At 38.3% G+C, this 19,780-nt stretch overlaps 1 protein-coding gene across 4 annotated transcripts in view; it reads left to right on the top strand.

The window, feature by feature from the left end:
• Window positions 1–18,718, top strand: part of furinb (furin (paired basic amino acid cleaving enzyme) b) — a 118,747-nt gene extending 100,029 nt beyond the window's left edge. For all 4 annotated transcript variants that reach the window (XM_048157689.1, XM_048157691.1, XM_048157692.1 and 1 more), the window contains exons 9-16: window positions 5,392–5,604; window positions 10,065–10,165; window positions 13,789–13,892; window positions 13,995–14,112; window positions 14,320–14,499; window positions 15,327–15,451; window positions 15,959–16,087; window positions 17,589–18,718. In XM_048157689.1, coding sequence (XP_048013646.1) covers window positions 5,392–5,604; window positions 10,065–10,165; window positions 13,789–13,892; window positions 13,995–14,112; window positions 14,320–14,499; window positions 15,327–15,451; window positions 15,959–16,087; window positions 17,589–18,241 — 1,623 coding nt within the window. In that variant the 3' untranslated portion in view covers window positions 18,242–18,718. The remainder of the gene's footprint in view (window positions 1–5,391; window positions 5,605–10,064; window positions 10,166–13,788; window positions 13,893–13,994; window positions 14,113–14,319; window positions 14,500–15,326; window positions 15,452–15,958; window positions 16,088–17,588) is intronic.
• The last annotated feature ends 1,062 nt before the right edge of the window (window positions 18,719–19,780 follow it).

Below are 19,780 nucleotides of genomic sequence, written 5' to 3'. Positions count from 1 at the left end.
CATTCTGTTTTTATTCACAATTTGTACAGTGTCCCAACTTTTTTGGAATCGGGTTTGTAATTTATTCCTGTGAAATCATTCTAAAATGCTCAAGAAACATTTCTCATTTTCAATGTTGAAAGTGTGCTGTTTAATAATTTGGTGGAAATTGTGATAAATTTTTTCAGGATTCATTAAAGGATAGTTCACCCAAAAATGAAAATTAACCCATGATTTACTCACCCTCAAGCCATCCTAGGTGTATATGACTATCTTCTTTCAGATGAACACAATCGGAGATATATTTAAAAATATCCTGGCTCTGCAAAGCTTTATAATGGTACTGAATAGGGGGCAAGATTTTGAAGCCCAAAAAAATGCATCCATCCATCATAAAAAATAAACCATACGGCTCCAGGGGGTTAATAAAGGCCTTCTGAAGAGAAGAAAAATATCCATATTTTAAACTTTATAAACTAAAATAACTAGCTTCCGGCAGACGACCATACGCTTATCATAAGCTTAGACACCTCTCACGCTTCAAACAAATACGGCTGTGCAACAAACTCAAGCTCCTCTTCTCTTATATCGAATTCCTCCAAAATTTCTCTTTAAAATTTATCATTTTAAACTTCTAAGTTGTGACCGGGTTTTGTTTTGCTCTATCCTCTGCGCTTCCATGTTCATCATTACATCATGCGTCGGGTCAAGAGTTACAATTCCGCTGCAAAAAGATGCATACGGCCATCTGTTAGAAGCTAGTTATTATACTTAATAAAGTTTTAAATATGGATATTTGTCTTACAAAATCCCATCACTTCTCTTCAGAAGGCCTTTAACCCCCTGAAGCCGTATGGATTATTTTTATAATGGATGAATGTACTTTTTGGGCTTCAAAATCTTGCCCCCTATTCAGTACCATTATAAAGCTTGGAAGAGCCAGGATATTTTCAAATATATCTCCTGTTGTGCTCGTCCGAAGAAGATAGTCATATACACCTAGGATGGCTTGAAGGTGAGTAAATCATGGGTTCATTTTCATTTTTAGGTGAACTAACCCTTTAATGAATAGAAAGTTCAAAAGAACAGCATTTATTTGAAATAGAAACTTTGGGTAACATTATAAATGCCTTTAATGTCACTTTTGATCAATTTAATGTGTCTTTGCTAAATAAAAGTATTAATATATATATATATTTAAAAAAAAACTCTTACAGACCCCAAACTTTTGAACAGTAGTATATGTGCGGTTATGAAAATAAACAAACCCCTAAATTTCAGCGGGTGAGTCATCACGGACCATTTGAGCTACCAACAGGAATGATGGCTCAAACCGTGCGGCTTATTGAGAAGAGGCTATTACTGTGCACTATTACTTTTCTAAGCAATCAGACTTGCAGTTTTACCCGAGGGATGATAAAACAAGTGGGGAAAAAAACAATTGAGAGAGGAAATTGATCCAGATGTAAAAATCTAGATCTTGTTTGTTCATTCCAATATTCTATTTATTCCACTACCTTTTATAAGCCTTGTGCTATCAAGGCTTATAAAACCATATGCTCAGAATCTGTCTTCTCTTTAGACAGAATTTCACAGCAGCATCAATGAAAATTCAATGAAATTTGCACATCTTCACCCCCATGAATGTGACACATTCTGACAGCCATTTAGAAAGCTTGCATTAACTTCGAAGTAATTTAGTTAAATATCTTTATTGGAATTAAATCTGAACCACCTGCCTTTGCTTCACTCTGCAGAAATTATGAGATTCGACGCAGTGAGAATAGAGCGTGTCGTGTTTGACAGGCAAAGGATCTGACCTTTTTAGGACGGCTGCCCGCCGCGAGCGCCGCTTCTGTTTCATCCCGAACATGTCCTTGGTAATCTCAGACACGCTTTTGTCAGAGCGCTGCAAAAAGATGTAATCTTTTGTCTCGTCTGTGAGAATAATGGCACTTTGATACAGCCGTGCAGAATGAGTTAGGCTGCTGTTAATTTTGGTGGGATTTAAAACTGATTTCTCCCTCTAGCAATTTACTCAAATTATGCATCATATAAACATCTGCCCCAGTGGTGTGACTCACTTTTTGTTTCTCTGCACTTCAGTTCTTTATCCCCAATTTTATCATTCCTAGAACTGTGCCTCTGAATATTTTTAACCAAATTGCAGCAACGCAAACAAACAAACAAACCGTTTATTGCCACAATAATCCCTAGTCAGTCAGCTGTGAACATTACCCATATGGACTGCAGAAGATAGAACAGAAACTTTAATCAAATTCAGCCGTCTTGCTTGACTGCAGCGAGAGAGGAGACTAATATATGGGAAAGGAAAAGTGGCGCTTTGTCAGCTGTCCAGCCAATATTACTAAAGCATTAAATACAGCAGATTTCAGAGGTCACAGTATTGGTTTTAAATTAATCATGACAGCCATAATTGGCTCGTTCAATTGGATTTTTGTGGGCTATTGTAATAGAGATGTGGCCTGTGTGCACAGACATTAATGGACACTACACAGATGTTTGATTCATAAATACATTTGTCTCACATAGCCAGACGTTTAATTTGCATAAAGACTATCAGCAGCTTATTCCGGCCAAGAATCGCTCATTTATATTGTTTTTTTAAAGATTTGATGCCACAGACCTCGCAAATCCTGTGGTTAATTCTACTTTAGGATGGTTGTATCAGCCCAGCAACTTGTAAACTACAGTTTGTGTCCAGGCAGTAAAAACCTGTGCATCAAGTCTCAAAAGGCCAGTCAATCAGATTGGAACTGGCAGTTTTTAGTTCCTGCGTGCCAATTATGTGAACAGACTGTAGGATGAGACTGGAAATACATTTAGACAGCAGGTGTCTGTCTCTATTTATGCTACTGTTCAAAAGTGTGGGGTCAGAAAGATTTTTTTTAAAGAAATGAGTACTTTTATTCGGTAAGGATACATTAAATATATCAAAAGTGACAGTAAAGACATTCATAATTGTACAAAAACATTCTATTTCAAATAAATAACTTGTTCTTCAAAGAATCCTGAAAAGGTATCATGGTTTCCACAAAAATATTAAGCAGCATAACTGTTTTCAACATTGATAATAAGAAATCAGCATATTAGATGATTTCTGAAGGATCATGTGACACTGAAGACTGGTGTAATGATGCTGAAAATTCAGATTTGCATAAATTGTAATTTCACAAAATCATTATTAATTATTTATTTTCTGTTGAATAAATGTAGCCTTAGTGAGCAATGTTGGAGGAAGCGCATTACAAGTAACTTGAGTTATGTAATCAGATTACTTTTTCAAATAACTAGGAAAGTAACTGATTACATTTTCAGTTTACAAAAAAAATTACTTTTTCAAATAAGTTATGCAAGTTACTTTTTCACATTTATTGACTGACAGCTCTTCTGTCCTCATGTTGAGAGAAATAAAGAGCAGAGGTGTTGTGTGCTGTGTGAATATGATGGGTATTGTAGTTCTAGACTAAATAAGAATATGCATTTACTCATCTGACTTGCACGAAAACATTCAGTATTCCTCAAAATGAATAAAAACTGAAATGCAATCAGAATTTTATGCAAACCTGTAATAATTTAAATATATTAAATTACACAAATACACGTTATGTATTTAATCTCACCCCCAAAAATGAAAATTCTGTAATTTATTACTCAATAATGTATTTACTTTATTGCTCGTTCCACACCCGTAAGACCTTTATTTATCTTCAGAACACAAATTAAGATATTTTTCATAAAATCCGATGGCTCAGTGAGGCCTCTATTGCCAGCAAGACAATTAATACTTTCAGTGCCCAGAAAGCTACTAAAAACATATTTAAAACAGTTCATGTGACTACAGTGGTTCAAACTTATTATTATAAAGTGACGAGAATACTTTACTTTTTGTGCGGCAAAGAAAAACAAAATAACAACTTTTCAAGTGATGGCCAATTTCAAAACACTGTTTTGAAACTTTATGAATCTTTTGTTTTGAATCAGTGATTCGTATCGCGTATTAAAGGTCCCGTTTTTCGTGGTTTTTTTGAAGCTTTGATTGTGTTTATAGTGTGCAATATAACATGTGTTCATGTTTCGCGTGTAAAAAAACACAGTATTTTTCATATAATTTACTTATCTGTATACCGCTGTTTCCACTGTCATAAAAACGGGGTGATGACTTCCTTGTTCTATGAAGTCCCTCCTTCAGAAATACGTAACGAGTTCTGATTGTGCCAGCGGTTCCTGTGTTGTGATTCGACAGCAGCTTAGCGCACCTTGCCCGGAAAGGTCACGCCTCTTACCATAACGTGGAGATGCATGCGCTCCTGTTATTGTAAACATGTCTTTAATTTTACCCTATCAATTTGAGCCGGAATCAGACCCGGTGATTGGACTCCGGGATGAAAATAACAGCGTTTTGACGACATGGCGACAAACACACTCTACAAACGCAACTCTTGCGTATTCCTGTGGGCGGAGGTTAGTCAAAAAACTGTTTTAGTGACGTCATTAAAGAAGGAAGTAGAGGGATGTAGTCCAAACTGGCCGTTCGATGTAGGCGACTTCTGTTAAATAAAATATCTCGCTTGGCATTGAACTTTGAGCTTTAAAATTTTACAGATTTTATTTATACTCTAACAACAACATTACACACTAACTAAAGTTTGAAACATGGGATCATGAAGAACGGGACCTTTAAACTGCCAAAGTCAGGTGAACTATTGAAATTTCTAAACACTTATGACGTAACGAAGCCATGTTTCGCTGATTCGAAACAAAAGATTCGTAAAGCTTCGAAGCAGTGTTCTGAAATCGCCCATCATTAGATATTGTTGAAAAGTTGTTATTTTGTTTTTTTGGCACACAAAAAATATTCTCGTCACTTTATAACATTAAGGTTGAACCACTGTAGTCACATGAACTGTTTGAATATGTTTTTAGTACCTTTCTGGCTACTGAAAGTGTTAATTATCTTGCTGGCAACAGAGGCCTCACTGAGCCATCGGATTTTATGAAAAATATCTTAATTTGTGTTCTGAAGATAAACAAAAGTCTTACGGGTGTAGAACGGCATGAGGGTGAGTAATTAATTACAGAATTTTCATTTTTGGGTGAACTAACCCTTTAACCAATGTCTTTGTTGTTGTTATTAAAAAACAAACAAGCAAGCCAGGCTCAGGTGAGAAAAATTAATGCAAAAGTAATGTAACATTACTTTTCATTAAAAGTAACTAAGTAACACAATCAGTTACTTTTTTTAGGGAGTAACACAACATTGTAATGCATTATTAAGGATAATAGACTTCTTTTGAAAACACACAAAAAAAAAAAAAAGGCAAACTTTTGAATAGTAGTCAACTGTACGTTGAAAAGAGTGAATGACGAGATTGTATGCATCTGTTTTAGGGTCGAGGTGGGCTGGGCTCCATCTTCGTGTGGGCATCAGGTAATGGAGGGCGAGAGCGGGACAGCTGCAACTGTGATGGATACACCAACAGTATCTACACGCTATCCATCAGCAGCACCACGCAGTACGGCAATGTGCCATGGTACAGCGAGGCCTGTTCCTCAACCCTCGCCACCACCTACAGCAGCGGAAACCTCAACGAGAAACAGATTGTATGTATTTAACACTTCATATGTGACAACAAATCTTCATACATCTTCAGCCTAGTCACACAGAGACACATGTGAAACTGCAGCTTCACATAGAAAATCTTCTATTTTTATATATTTATGAATATTACATTTAAATATTTTTTTGTGTGTGTTAAGCATGAACTTGGCATGAACTATAAAATGAATATATAATATAATATTCCAATAAATGCTTTTCTTGTGAACTTTCTGTTAATCAAAGAATCTTGAAAAACTGATAATAAGAAATGTTTCTTGTGCTGCAAAAATGCATATTAGAATGATTTCTGAAGGATCATGTGAAACACATTCACACATTGCTACAACCACGTCTCATTAAAGGTACCATAAATAGAATAAATTCACATTTCAGCCTTGCAGCATTTGCACGTTAACAGCTCGCAGACAGACCTTCATGTCTTGACACAAACACTACCATTCTCAGTTGTCAGCAGAACTGTAAATGTCAGAGCAAACAGCTCGAGAGTGCCAAATTTTCCACAAGGTTTAAATGGTCACGTCACGACTGTACATGGGGAAAGTAAGTGATTGCGTGCCGCCCCGTTCAGCGTGCTGTGAAGATGAAGTGTCAGGCGGTGAAATGATTTCCACATCTGCCGCTGTGATTTCCTGTGGGCTGTATGAAAAAGAGCTCAAGAACGCCATGCCCTAAGGAGGCAAAAAATCACTTTAGAGTAGCTTCTGAAAACTTCCCCATCACAGGTGCTGCTGCTGCATGCCGTACACATCTGCTTTTCAGTCCCCGGTGTGTCCTCCAAGAATGGAAATGAGAAAAGGGTTTCTGAAAAAGCAAAGAGAGAAAGAGTAGAGAAATTAGACCAAGTGAAAAAGCAAAAGACAGAGACAGCAATTTTTGAATACCAAACATGCTGCATTGCAGATTCTTTGGCTCTTATTTGCAAGTCTTCCTCTCGTTTTCAGTTACATACCTTCATTTTATCTGCATAAGCTGTATTTGAGAGTGTCTGAGTAGGCTTTTTAATTAGGGCAAGATAATTGGGCTAAAAGATGCCTATAAAAAAAGATGCCCTTCAAAAGTTCTGAAAGTTATCTTGATCATCTTTGTCTTTGGATCATCTTGATGAGCATTTTTGCTATTAGTTTACACTTTTTTTTTTTTTTTTTTAGGAAAATATGTCAAATACTAACACTCATGTAGTGCTGGGCGGTATGACCAAAAATTTATATCACGGTATTTTTCAAAATTATATCGGTTTCACAGTATAAGATGGTATTTTTTCCCCTATGCATGACCGGGCGTTAACCACATTTTCTACTGATTGAGAGAGGAAATACTACAGAAGATTGACTAGAATGCCCTGTTTTACTGTCATGATGAGTGAATATTGTAGACAAATTCCACACTAGAGTTAATACAGGTTTACAAAGATGCTGTGCAACCAATAAAACACAGGCCTGCAACACACTAATTACAAACACATGAATATTAAAATATGACCATGGAGATAAAAAAGAGTTGAGGGAACCTTATGCATTTTAAAAATCCAACCCTATATAACAACAAACTGCCAAAACGAGGGAGAAACGCGGAAGAACATTTAAACTGTCTAAGGATATTTTCAGTACATTTAAGAGCACTACAGTCTCTGAACAAATGACACACGTAAGTTTAACACAGAAAGAATAAAGCAGTTAAATTTTTGCCCAGTCTATGTATTAACTTACATCATCTTCTGTGTAGCAGAATAACCCATCGTGTCATCGCGGTCGTGATCAGACGTATAGTTCAGTGTCCTTTGCATAACGTTACATTTCATTTGAAAAAGACGTGATGAAATATGTGCGCATACACACTGCATACACGTTCCGAACATTGGTTAAGCGACACATACCGGTATTGCGGTATCATCAAAATTTATATCATAACAAAAATAATTACCGGTATTCGGTATGAACCGGTATACCGTCCAGCACTACACTCATGTTGTTTTGAAGAATTTCCTAGTCACTCTTTTCTATATAATAAAAGTGAACTGGGGGTATCAATCTCTATAAAGGCACTTTAAAAGTGCTCCATACATCTTGTGTAGTATTTTAAGTCTTCTAAAGTCATAAAATAGCAGTTGTGTGAGGAGCAGACCGATATGCAAGTCATTATTCACTGAAAAATTTTGACATCTGCCCTAGATCTCCTTGGTTCTTAAATAGATGTGCTGTTGAATCAGTTGATATTTTCATTTACTTGGTCGATTCATTGATTTAGGATTGATTTGTTCACTGAATTTGGAATGATCCAATTGAGTCCGTAATTCAAAAATCTGATGATTCATGAATGATTTGGTATGATTTGGTTGGGTCATTGATTCAAAGACCTGTTTCAGTGATTCATTAATGATTTGTTCACTGGAATTGCAATGATCCGGTTGAGTCATTGGCTGCGTCCGAAAACCTAGGTAGCTGTCTTGCTGCCTCGCTGTCTTATAAGAGAATGACTTGTATAGCAGCGTTTGTGCATGAAGGTACCTCACGAAATTGATTTCGGACAGACTTCTGAGGCAGCGTAACAGTTTAATGATCTACAGCAATATAGTGCGAGCTTTGGTGAGAACTAAACAAATATTTAATTATTACAGTAGTAATTTCTCTATAGAAATGATATCAAAATTGAAATATGTTGGTCAAAATCGTACATATATACACAAAATGAGCAGCAAACGCAACCTTCGGACGCCATCTTTATTTTTCTAGCTCAACTATCACAGAATGGAAAGCACAGGATTGTGGGATATCAAAGGCAGCTAAGGATACATCCATGCTTCCTTCAAAAATCGATCTGAGGAAGGTATCTCAGCAAACAGGAAGTGAAGCTAACATTGGATTCGGACGTGCCTTGATGCCTTACTACCTTGAAATGTGTCCTCAGAAGGCAGCATTTTCCAGTTTTCGGACGCAGCCATAGTATGCATCGAAAACTGCCTTTGGAGGATGCATTCCAAGGTAGGAAGGCATCAAGACACATCCGAATCCAAAGTTAGCTTCACTTCCTGTCTTCTGAGATACCTTCATCGCAGCATAGATGTATCCTTCACTGCCTTTGATGTCCCACAATCCTGTGCTTTCCATTCTGTGACAGTTGAGCTAAAAGATAAGGATATTTGAAAGTTGCGGTTGGTGGTCAGTTTGTGTGTAAATGTATGTTTTTGAACATTGTTTTCCACTTTTATGTCCTTTCTAGTGAGAAATTACTGTTGTAGTAATTAAATATTCGCTTAGATATCATCAAAGCTTGTGCCATTTTGTTGTAGATCATTAAACCGCTATGCTGCCTCAGAAATCGGTCCTAAATGAGTTTCGTGAGGTGCCTTCAAAGTCGTTGCCTAATAGGGCTGCAAGGCAACAAGTCAGCTGCCTAAGTTTTCGGATGCAGCCATCGATTCAAAGATTTATGATTGAATGATTTGTTCACTTGAATTGAAATGATGCGGTTGAATCATTAATTCAAAGGCTTGATTCAGTGATTCGTGATTTGTTCATTGTAATTGGAATAAACCATTTAAGTCATTGTTTCAAAGATCTGATCCAAAGAACTAACTCAAAATATTTTAGAAATTTTCAATGAACAAATAAATAGTATTTAAAAAAAAAAATTGCAATCCAGCAAGAATTTTGTTCATAAATATTCAAACTGATAACTTGAGAATTTGACCAATTTCATTCAGTTCACTCAAATTCACACTCACACTGAGGGGAAAATAGGATTTCTCGTGCTGTGGGTAGTTATCCGAACTCTGTTTGAATCTCTGATATGCTCATTCCTGTGAAAGTGATTTCAGACTCTCCAGGCAGGTCTATCTCTGCCAGCTCACTGAAGCTCATCCGAGATGTTTCGGACGGCTTTAGAGTGTTTGTTTGCTCGATGTCAAGTCTGTCCCTGTATGTTTGACTGCGATAGCTCCCCCTCTGTCTCTTCTGAGACCCCCTGTTCCATTAGGATGACAAAGGCAATAACAGATTCAATTTAAAAATGGACGCAATCTTGCCGACAGCAGTGGGGTGGGATTTTGTGTGCGTGCGTATGCGTTTAAAATCAGACCGAATGGGACAGAGACGAATAAAACAATGATAGAGAACGAGTGTGTGTGGGTGTCTGGCAGGTACTCACCTGTGTATGCTCTGATGGTTCTGGAGCCTCAGGCTAGACTTCCTCTCATCCTGACCATTGTCAATCACACAAGCATGTTCCCATGTGTCCTACGGCGTGATTAAAACCCCAAACCCTCATGTGTGAGGTGCCAGCTTATTAAGTGTTTCGAGCTGTCACACATCTCATCACAGAAGCTGCAGGCGCCTCTGGCTGATAGACGGCTACACCAACACCTTATATATAGCCACAACCAATGTCCTTTCTGATAACTGGCCAATAACACAACTGACCTTTGCATCTAACTTTGTGTGTGCAGGTGACGACGGACCTGAGGAAGAAGTGCACAGATTCGCACACGGGCACGTCCGCCTCGGCTCCCTTGGCTGCTGGAATCATCGCTCTCGCTCTGGAGGCCAAGTGAGTGATGACAACCATGACACCTGTCTCTACGGACAGACATACGCACACATGTTCTACCCACTCCTGTCCATCATTCCCCCTCATCGGTTAGACTTCATTACCCCGTGCACATCATCTTCAGCCCTCTGACACACTCTGACATCAGCTTGACATAGCTCATCCAAAAAAAAAAAAAAGAGAGAGAGAGAGATGGAGAGAGACGTGTGATGGCTGCCAATCTACACTTCTCATTCAACGCCGATTGACCCCAAGGCCCCTATACATCATGATCATCATGTTCAATTAAAAGATCCTGCAGAGTATTTTATCCTGTACGCTGTGAGGCAGTAATAAGACATGGAAATCATGTCTCACACAAGCGTCAGGTTTCTTTGTCTTTTTTGTGTGTGGTGGAGTCTCGGGGCTTCTGGTTCGCACACAGTGTTTGTTTATGTGTGAGTTCGGCCCCTGCTGTGCAGGGCTGTGAACCCCACTGGTTCTGGCTTTGATCTTGCTTGCCCCACAATGAGAGAGACAGGGGACGTTTTTGGGGACATTTTTTATAAGGACCTCCATTTCTGTTCTCTTTCTGTCACAACTCTTTTCATCAGGCGAAAGTCTTTGTGATGTCGCGCTGTAGGTGACTTTTGAACGTCTGTGTGTAAGAAAGTCATACTCATTTTCCACTGAAATGCTTGTGCCTGAGCCAGTGCCTGGCCAGGGGATCTCAGAACTAATTTTACATTTTAATTTGTAATAGAAAAAAACCATTACCAAGGCTGAAAAAAACAGTAAAACAGCAATACTGTGAAATATTGTTACAATTTGAAAACATTTTTTAAATATTTTTTTAAATATTATGTATTCCTGCAATAGCAAAGAATTTATAGTTTCATTACTCTAGTCTTCAGTGTCATATGATCCTTCAGAAATCATCAATATGCCGATTTACTGAAGAAAACATTTCCTATTTTATTAATTTTGAGAACATTTGCTGCTAATATTTTTGTGGAAACCATGAACAATTTGATTATTTAAGGAATAGAAAGCTTAAAAGAATAGATTTTGTTTGCAACATTATAAATGTCTTACTGTTACTTTTGGTCAATTTAATGCATCCTTTCTGAATAAAAATATTGATTACTTTTAAAAAAAATAATCATACTTCATAATGAAGAGTTCAAATGCAAAATCCTCTAAGTCTGTCTGACATCTTTTCTTTTAATTGAGCATTTTTTTCCTGTTTAGGAAAAAAAAAAAACTGAATTTGAACCAGATCATCTTCAAAAAGTTTTGGAATTCAAGTTGATTCCTCAAACCGTTTTTGTAAAACACGCGAACGAATTGTATGTAGTGCTTGTGAAAATAGACGTAAGGCTGTATCTCCGCAATGCTTTATCGTATTCAAAGTTGGTACATGTCATCACAAGCATGACCTGAGGCATCATGCAGTGTTTCAGCGCAGCGCCACCTACTGGTGCGGAGATATGAAAAATTGATATTTTTGCTTATAACTTCTGATAGGTTTGTCCAAAAATCATTTGGTCTCGTTGGATTCGGGGCATCATGGTGAGTCGAATGATGTCCAATTGTCCCATATCGGACATTTTGACCATCGGCCATTTTGAATTTTGTGCTAAAATGCTGTATTTTACGAACGCATTAGTTTATCGTTACGAAACGTGGTATGGGTCATCAGCCCAATGACCTGAAGGAGCCTTAGAAGTTTCGGACCAGCGCCACCTTGTGGTCAAAAGTTATAACAAAATTTACAAAAATGCTAATAACTTTTGACTATATTAACTGATTGTAATGATTCCTTGGGTCATGCCGAGAACACAGATATCAAATTTGCCATCGTCGGCTGAAATTCCTGTCCGCCGTATTGTTTTTCTTTAATAACCTACTTTTTCGAACTCCTCCTAGACCGTTGCTCCGATTTTCACCAAAATTGAACCGTATCATCTTCAGACCATGCCGACAAAAAGTTATGGATTTCAAGTCGATACGTCAAATCGTTTTCGTATACCGGAGCAAAGAATTTGAGGCATGATGCAAAACCCACTGTTGAGTCTGTATCTCTGTAATGCTTTGACATATTGACACCAAACTTTGCAAATGTCATTGTCACCTCACTCTGACCATACCACATTAATTTGGTCATAGCGCCACCTATTGGTCGAAAGTGATGAACGAGTAAATTCTCATTTTTTATCTTTTTTCAGCTCTTTTGCCTAAAATGATCTTAATAGGTCTTTAATTGCTCACTGTTGCAGTTGGTCTGATGCTCACAGCCATGTTGGCTGGCTTATTGTGCCGTTTTTGTGCTTGGCCCCGTAATTGCTGCTTGCAGCTATATTTATTCTTGAAATCATGATTTCACATCTTCTAATTGGTTCTTCTGTGGACTTAGAGGCTTTTGCTGAAAAGGGAAGTGGCGTTTAGTGGTTTCTGCCAACGAACCGGTATTTCTGAATGGGTTAACACTGGGATTTAGCAGATTTGAAGTGAAAGTATTTAATAATTGTATACTATGTGCGGAGAGCATACGCTTAATATCATATCTCGTTTTTGACAGAAGTTTAGCGGCTTTTGCATCTCAACTCTTCGATTGGGATGTCTGCCAACTGAATGTTTGTCTCAGAGCTCTTATTGTAATTTATTGTTTATAATAGGAGTGATCTAGTGCTGCTTTGCAAGTCTAGCCATACTGTTGTTATTTATGAAAACTTGAGGTGGTGAGGACATTATTCCTCCCACTGTCCATTAATTTTCACATTCCTTTGAGTCCAGTATGGCATGTTTTCCAGCACTGCCACTTCATCCATATAGACGGGAAATCTGTTCAATATCTGTGCAAGTCCTCCCATGTACAACATGAAAATTTCAGTAGTCTTACATCTGTTAATCACTGAATGTAAATCGCTGCATCTGTGTTGTGGCTTTAGGTTTATAAATTGTGAATGTGACATGAATTTACACACTAAGTCAGGTCAAAAATATTGAAAGCTAATGAATTGGATCACCTTCTTCATAAATCACCCAGAAAAATATACGGATGCCAGAGAAGGATGTTTTTATACTGTTCTGCAGCATATCTTTACGCTAAATCCATTTCATTTGGGTGAAAATGGCTTGTCATGCAGGTATTTTTGTCAGTGCTTTGTCCAATCGCAGACATGGTTTGACCTGAAATACCCTGTTGAGAAATAACAGGGCTTTTCAACCTTGCCCGTGGGGGTCATTAACTAGTCTCAAAGCCGTTTGTTTCCGCCATGCAGAGCAACAGCCGACAAAACAAATAAGCTGGAGTCGTGAACCAAGGAAATACAGTTATAAATTGAATCTGATATTGCTGCTTTTTCTGGGAATACAATTTTGGGTCTTTAGTTGAAAAAAAAGGCCTCGTCGGCCGTGTAATTACAAAATGATGCATGGCCCCCAGGACGGAATATTTCCATTTGCAATTTTCTGTGACTCGGGTAAAAGAAAAGCTTTAATTATGTGTCTTTCAAAAAGACATCCCGTCACATCCAATAGGATAATTATGTGCAAATTATCTTTTGAATATAAAAATAAATCTGTTTCCCTGCTGCAGTGTAATACTCTGTCACTTTTCTTTTTTTTTCGGTGACAACCAGCATGAACCTGACCTGGAGGGACATGCAGCATCTCGTAGTAAGAACCTCACGTCCTGCCCACCTAATAACCAACGACTGGAGGACCAATGGTGTGGGCCGATTAGGTAAATGACAATTCACGTAACTAGTCAATTAGAGCTGTTTATTTATTGGACATGTCTAACCTTGTTACTTTTTCCATCTCTCTCTCTCTCTCTATGTGGCAGTGAGCCATTCTTACGGCTATGGTCTGCTGGATGCAAGTGCCATGGTTGCTTTGGCTCAGAACTGGACCAGCATTGGGCCCCAGCACAAATGTGTCATTAATATGCTGACCGAGCCCAGGTAAGGAAGGTCAAACACCTCATGCAGCACAGGCAATACATCAATACACCAGATTGGTAATGCCAACTAATGCCGGGTACCTGGGGAGCCAGAGGTCACCTTTTAAGGACAGGCAAACTAGACACATGAATTAGACAGCAAAATTATGGTGCATCATACAGTTGCTTGTGAGAGTGGAGTATAATTTCAGATTCTTCTGTGTTGTAGGGACATAAGAAACCACCTGATCTTCAGCAGAATTGTAGAGGCCTGCTCTGGGCAGCAGGACTTTGTGAGCTCTTTGGAGCATGTGCAGGCCAGACTCACCCTCTCTTATAACCACAGAGGAAACTTGGCTGTTCACCTCATCAGCCCACTGGGAACTCGTTCCACGCTACTTGCTCCACGGTAAACAAACACGTTATTAGCATGCATACATTTGCCTACACTGATTGAAGGCAGTATTTATTTGATCATAAATGCAGTAAAACAGTAATATTGTGCAATATTATTACAGTTTAAAATTATGTAATTTATTTGTGCTGAATTTTCAGCATCTTCAGTGTCACATGATCCTTCAGAAATCATTTTAATATGTTGATATTTGGGGGGGGGGGTTGTCAATGTTAAAAACAATTATACATTTTTTTCAACATTTTTTTGAAAGTTCAAAAGAACAAGATTTATTTGAAATAGAAATATTTTGTAACATTATAAATGTCTTTACTGTCACTTTTTTATGAATTTATTACATCTTTGCAGAATAAAAGTATTAATTTCTGAGATAATGATATTGAGGGAATGCTCTCCACACATAGTATACGTACATCAAATACTTTCGCTTGTCCCAGTGTTAACCCATTCAGAAATACCAATTTGTTGGCAGAAACCACTAAACGCCACTTCCCTTTGTCAGCAAAGCCTCCACAGAAGAACCAATCGGAAGACGCGGTTGTGTGTGTGTGTGTGTGTGTGTGTGTGTGTGTGTGTGTGTGTATGTATGTATATATATTAATTACAGACATTCAAATGTCTGCATGTACCATGAACCATCTGATGCCCAAAAAAACACATTTACGCATTTGCCTGGCCACATACAAACACAATTCACACCATTATGTTTATGAAACATAATTATTTGTATTGTAAATACACACTCAATTCATTTTATTGGCACATTCTCAGATAGACGTGCACACACATAGAGATCTTCCTTCTCTTCTGTTTGTTTACAGGCCTCAGGATAACTCAGCCGAAGGCTTCAACGATTGGGCGTTCATGACCACACACTCCTGGGACGAGGATCCACGGGGAGAATGGACCCTGGAAATCGAGAATGTGGCCGGACTTAATGACTATGGTACTGCAATAAGCTTTTTCATAATCAGTATTTTTGTCCTGTTTTTTACTTCAAACATCTAAACCTCCTTTAAAACAAATATAAATTTATGTGAAAAAGTAAAATGGTTGGGAAGAAGATAAAAGATGTTTCAGAGTATAAATATTGAATGAAGTTTAGTTTTCTTACCCCTCTGGCAAATTGTTTTTTTTTTCTCTCTCTCTCTCTCTCTCTCATTTTAAGAAGAAACCTCACAAAATTTTGTTTGATTTATGCTTGAAAGAAAAAAGAAACAATTTGACAGTGGGATAAGAAAAAAATAAACTGAATTCAAGATATTTTCTCTGAAAACAAGTCTTACTATCTTACATAAATTGCTTTTGAAATATTATCTGTTTTAAGGAGTACTTTTACTGCAAAACAAGACCAAAAAAAAAGATTAAGAAAAGGATTTTTGTGCTGTGTTAATGCCATTTGGCTTTTTGTTGATGGCCAAAGCGTCTTTAAAGTTCAAGGTCTTTTCCACAGGTGTTCTTTCTCAGTTCACACTCATCTTATATGGCACCGGTTCTAGTGCAGCGGATCCGTCCATATCCGATTACACCCGGCCTTCAAACAACAGCTGCAAAACCTTTGACACCCAGCAGATCTGCATCGGTAAGACACACATGCCCTGGACCAAAGGCCATACAAATAACCATACACAACCCTTAATAGACAAGCTTTTATAGGTTCAGAATCAGAAGGAAATATTTACACACACACACACACACACATAATAATTCCCTTGGCAATACCTCTGTCATATAGAAATGTTCATATGTCTCAGTATGACTACCAGTTGTGCTTATGAATATTAATATATGTTTATGAGTATAAATAATGCAAAACACTTCAGAGTGATGCCAGAGGTTTAAATTAGATAAACAGTGCATTATTAAAGAAGGGGGAAAGTTTTTAAATGCTCAGCCTCTTCTTGATGTCAAGTCGTACCTTTCCAACCTTCAGAGGGCAGTAAACAAACCTTAATTTTGTTAAACGAATGCTTGATTTTGTGTTATTTAAAATTGCTGTAGAGACTTGATGATGGATTTTTCCATCATGGCCTCATATTGTGCCTGCAGTACAAACTTTGCTAAAAAGTTATTTCTCTCATTTTTCATAAGGCGTTCTCAATGTTACTGCTGGTAACACTGAATTTTACTAGCTGAATAATTTGTCTCTTTAGGGACAGAAATGAAAGCACAACATGAAATGACCCTATTAACTTTAATAAATGTACCTGGTCTTATTCCAGAAACATGCTAATGAAAATGTGAATGTTTTGAAAGTATGCAGATCATAGTACGTAGTAAACTATGTACTAGTCACTAGTAAAGTAACAAAATAAGTTACTTTGTTTTCCCATGTATTGACCGACAGCTCTCCTGTCCTCATGTTCAGAAATTGGGAGTAAATGCAGAGACTAAATGCGAACATGCATTTACTCTTCTCACTTGCACAAGCAAACAGTCAGTATTCCCCAAAATCAATAAAAACAGTGAAATGCAATCTCAGAATATTACACAAGCCTGCAATCATTAAATATATTAAATTAAACAAATATATTTTATGTATTTAATCTTACTTTATTAACCAATGTCTTTGATGCTGACCTTTGATGATCCAATTGAGATGTGAATTTGCATTTCGTTCAGCCTGAGGCTTATTTATTTCACTTTTGGTGTGAAAGGGTCTTTACATTTGCAAAAAAACAGAACTTTTTTTTGTTATTAATATAATTACTAATATGTTATTATTATTACATAACACATTACTTTCCATAAAAAGTAACTAAGTAATGCAATTAGTTACTTTTTTTAGGGAGTAAATCAATACCGTAATGCATTACTTTTAAAAGTAACTTTTTAAGTTTTGTCAAAATGTTTATTTCCATATTCACTTTCTTCACAACCTTTGAAACAACCATGTCTCTTCTGCTGACATAACTAAGCCTGCATGAGTGGGGAAAAAAATCATTAAAACCAATAATATCATAGCCCACAATCCTTTTGGTTTCTCACAAAATTGTCACATTACAGAAGTAAAATATGTTTAAAATGCTATTTCATGTTCGTTACATCTGCGATTAAGCGTTCTTCTGATCTCTGTTTTCCAGAATGCAGCACGGGTTTCTCTCTTTTCTTGCAAGGCTGTGTGAAGTCCTGCCCTCCCGGCTTCAGCTCTGGGCCGCAGGTGCTTAACTTGTCGTTGGACAACTGGGTGGAGCACTCCACCGTACAAGCGTGCCTACCCTGCCACCCGGCCTGTCTAACATGCTTCGGGTCCGGGGAGAACGAATGTCTTTCCTGTCCCCCCCACAGTCACTTAGCAGTCACTTCTTGCTTGCACCAGAACCAGGTGCAGCGGAAATCCCCCAGCATTCCCGTGCTCCAGCACGAGGGGGATCCAAACCCGGAGGAATCCTTGCGTGAACCTGGGCTGTCCTCGAGACTGCCGGCGCTGGTGGCGGTGCTCAGCTGTGCCTTCATCCTGGCCACTTTCGCAGCCGTTTTTGTGCTGCTTCAGCTGCACTCCGGAGCAGCCAGCGCCCCGTTCTGTCGGAGGACCAAACTGCCGGTGACGGACGCAGGCGGAGGGGGGATACGAGTGGGCTTTGGTTTTGGACTCAGCCGGGGAAAAGTGTCCTACCGGGGAATCCCCACTGTGTGGGGGGACGAGGATACGGCGATGAACTCTGAGTCAGACAGCGAAGAGCTGGAGTATCACAGCGAAAAGACTGCTTTTATACGGACTCAGAGTGCTCTTTAGCACCCCCTATAGGGCATTTTTTGTACATCTGTCTTCCTCGTACTGGGATACAGAACTAATCTGCACTGCTTAGACTTAGAGATCTACTGCAACTGCGAGATGTTTATGTGTGTGTGTGTGTGTGTGTGTGTGTGTGTGAGAGAGAGCGAGAACGCCGTATATGAGCTATAACGTTGCAGTTGTGGTTTGACCCGAATGCGATTAAACCCAGGACATCTCCGCTGCGCTGAATGATTCCCTTTATATTCTCCTTTATTTGTCTTATTGGTCTGGCTCTAATGCCCTGAGATTTGAACCACTAAAGAGGATCAATAACATCAGTGGGTGTGTGTTTGTTTGCACGCCACAGCGCGTAGATGTGTTTGTTGTGCGCGTGCAGCTTTTGAGTAAACTTTGATCAGACTTTGTAACACGAAAAGGGCTGTAATTTGTTCCAGTCGACTTTTTATTAAAGTTTGGACTGTTTTATGCACAAAACTTCTTGCACTTTCTGCAACTTCCATTACTTCTTCATTTGTGCGATAAGTCCTTACAACAATATCTGCGTTCTGCTCTCTCTGCTAGTCAAAGACAGCTGCGGGACATTTCCACTGATTCGATCAGGGATGATTTAACTGTGCATAATTTCTGTTGCAATAGAAATGTTGCAACAACATCAGCGAAGTGAACCATAGCAGCATGGAATTAGATAACACACACAAACCTCTGCCTGCTAAGAGCCTCCGGCACGGATTCAGAACAGTGGGAATCACAGACAAACAAACGATCGAAATGCTGAAGTGAAACGCGGCTCTACGTGCAGAGATCTTATCTGTCAGTCAAGCTAGATACAGCACCATCTTTGGTTGATATGAGGAGCTCTCAATCAGAAAAACCTTGACAAACATCACATTTATGATTTTTTTGTTGTTGTTGCGTCAAAAGTTTCATTGTAACTTTTTACTTTACAGTACTTTTTTTTTTTTTTTTTTAGATCATTTAGGTTTGTTTTGTCTGTTATATCTCTGAGCTAATTAGCTTGTTCTTTCTCAAATGGCTCAGTGGATATTTATTGTGGGTTTTTAATACTAGTGTTTGAACAAAAAGAAACTTTGTCCCAGAGGTTATTTTATTGATTTTCACATCAGATTTTGACTTCAAAACTTGTCTGCGCTAACACAGAGAAGCCTCAAGAGGAAATGTGTCGTATATATTTCTCAAAAGGTCAATGTCAGCCCTGAGATATGAATTCAACTCGTATTTGAGGACCTCTAGTTGTCTAGTTGTGACATTTAAGTGGTACACAGATACAATTGCACTACAAACCCTACAATTCAACTGGTCCGAAAAGCTAGTATACTGCCTGCATAGGCAGCTACCTTCTAAGGCAGCATGCTTACTGAAAGAGAACCTCATAAATGACATATTTGGAGAGCTCTTCATAGGCAGCCACAAAGGAAAACATTCCAGTGTTTTTCTCCATATTGTGGACTTCAATGGCTACCAACAGGTTGAAGGTCCAAATTGCAGTTTCAGTGCAGCTTCAAAGGGCTCTACACG

The sequence above is a fragment of the Megalobrama amblycephala genome, linkage group LG15 (assembly GCF_018812025.1).
Source record: "Megalobrama amblycephala isolate DHTTF-2021 linkage group LG15, ASM1881202v1, whole genome shotgun sequence".
NCBI lineage: Eukaryota > Metazoa > Chordata > Actinopteri > Cypriniformes > Xenocyprididae > Megalobrama > Megalobrama amblycephala.
This window is presented reverse-complemented; position numbering and strand designations above follow the sequence as displayed.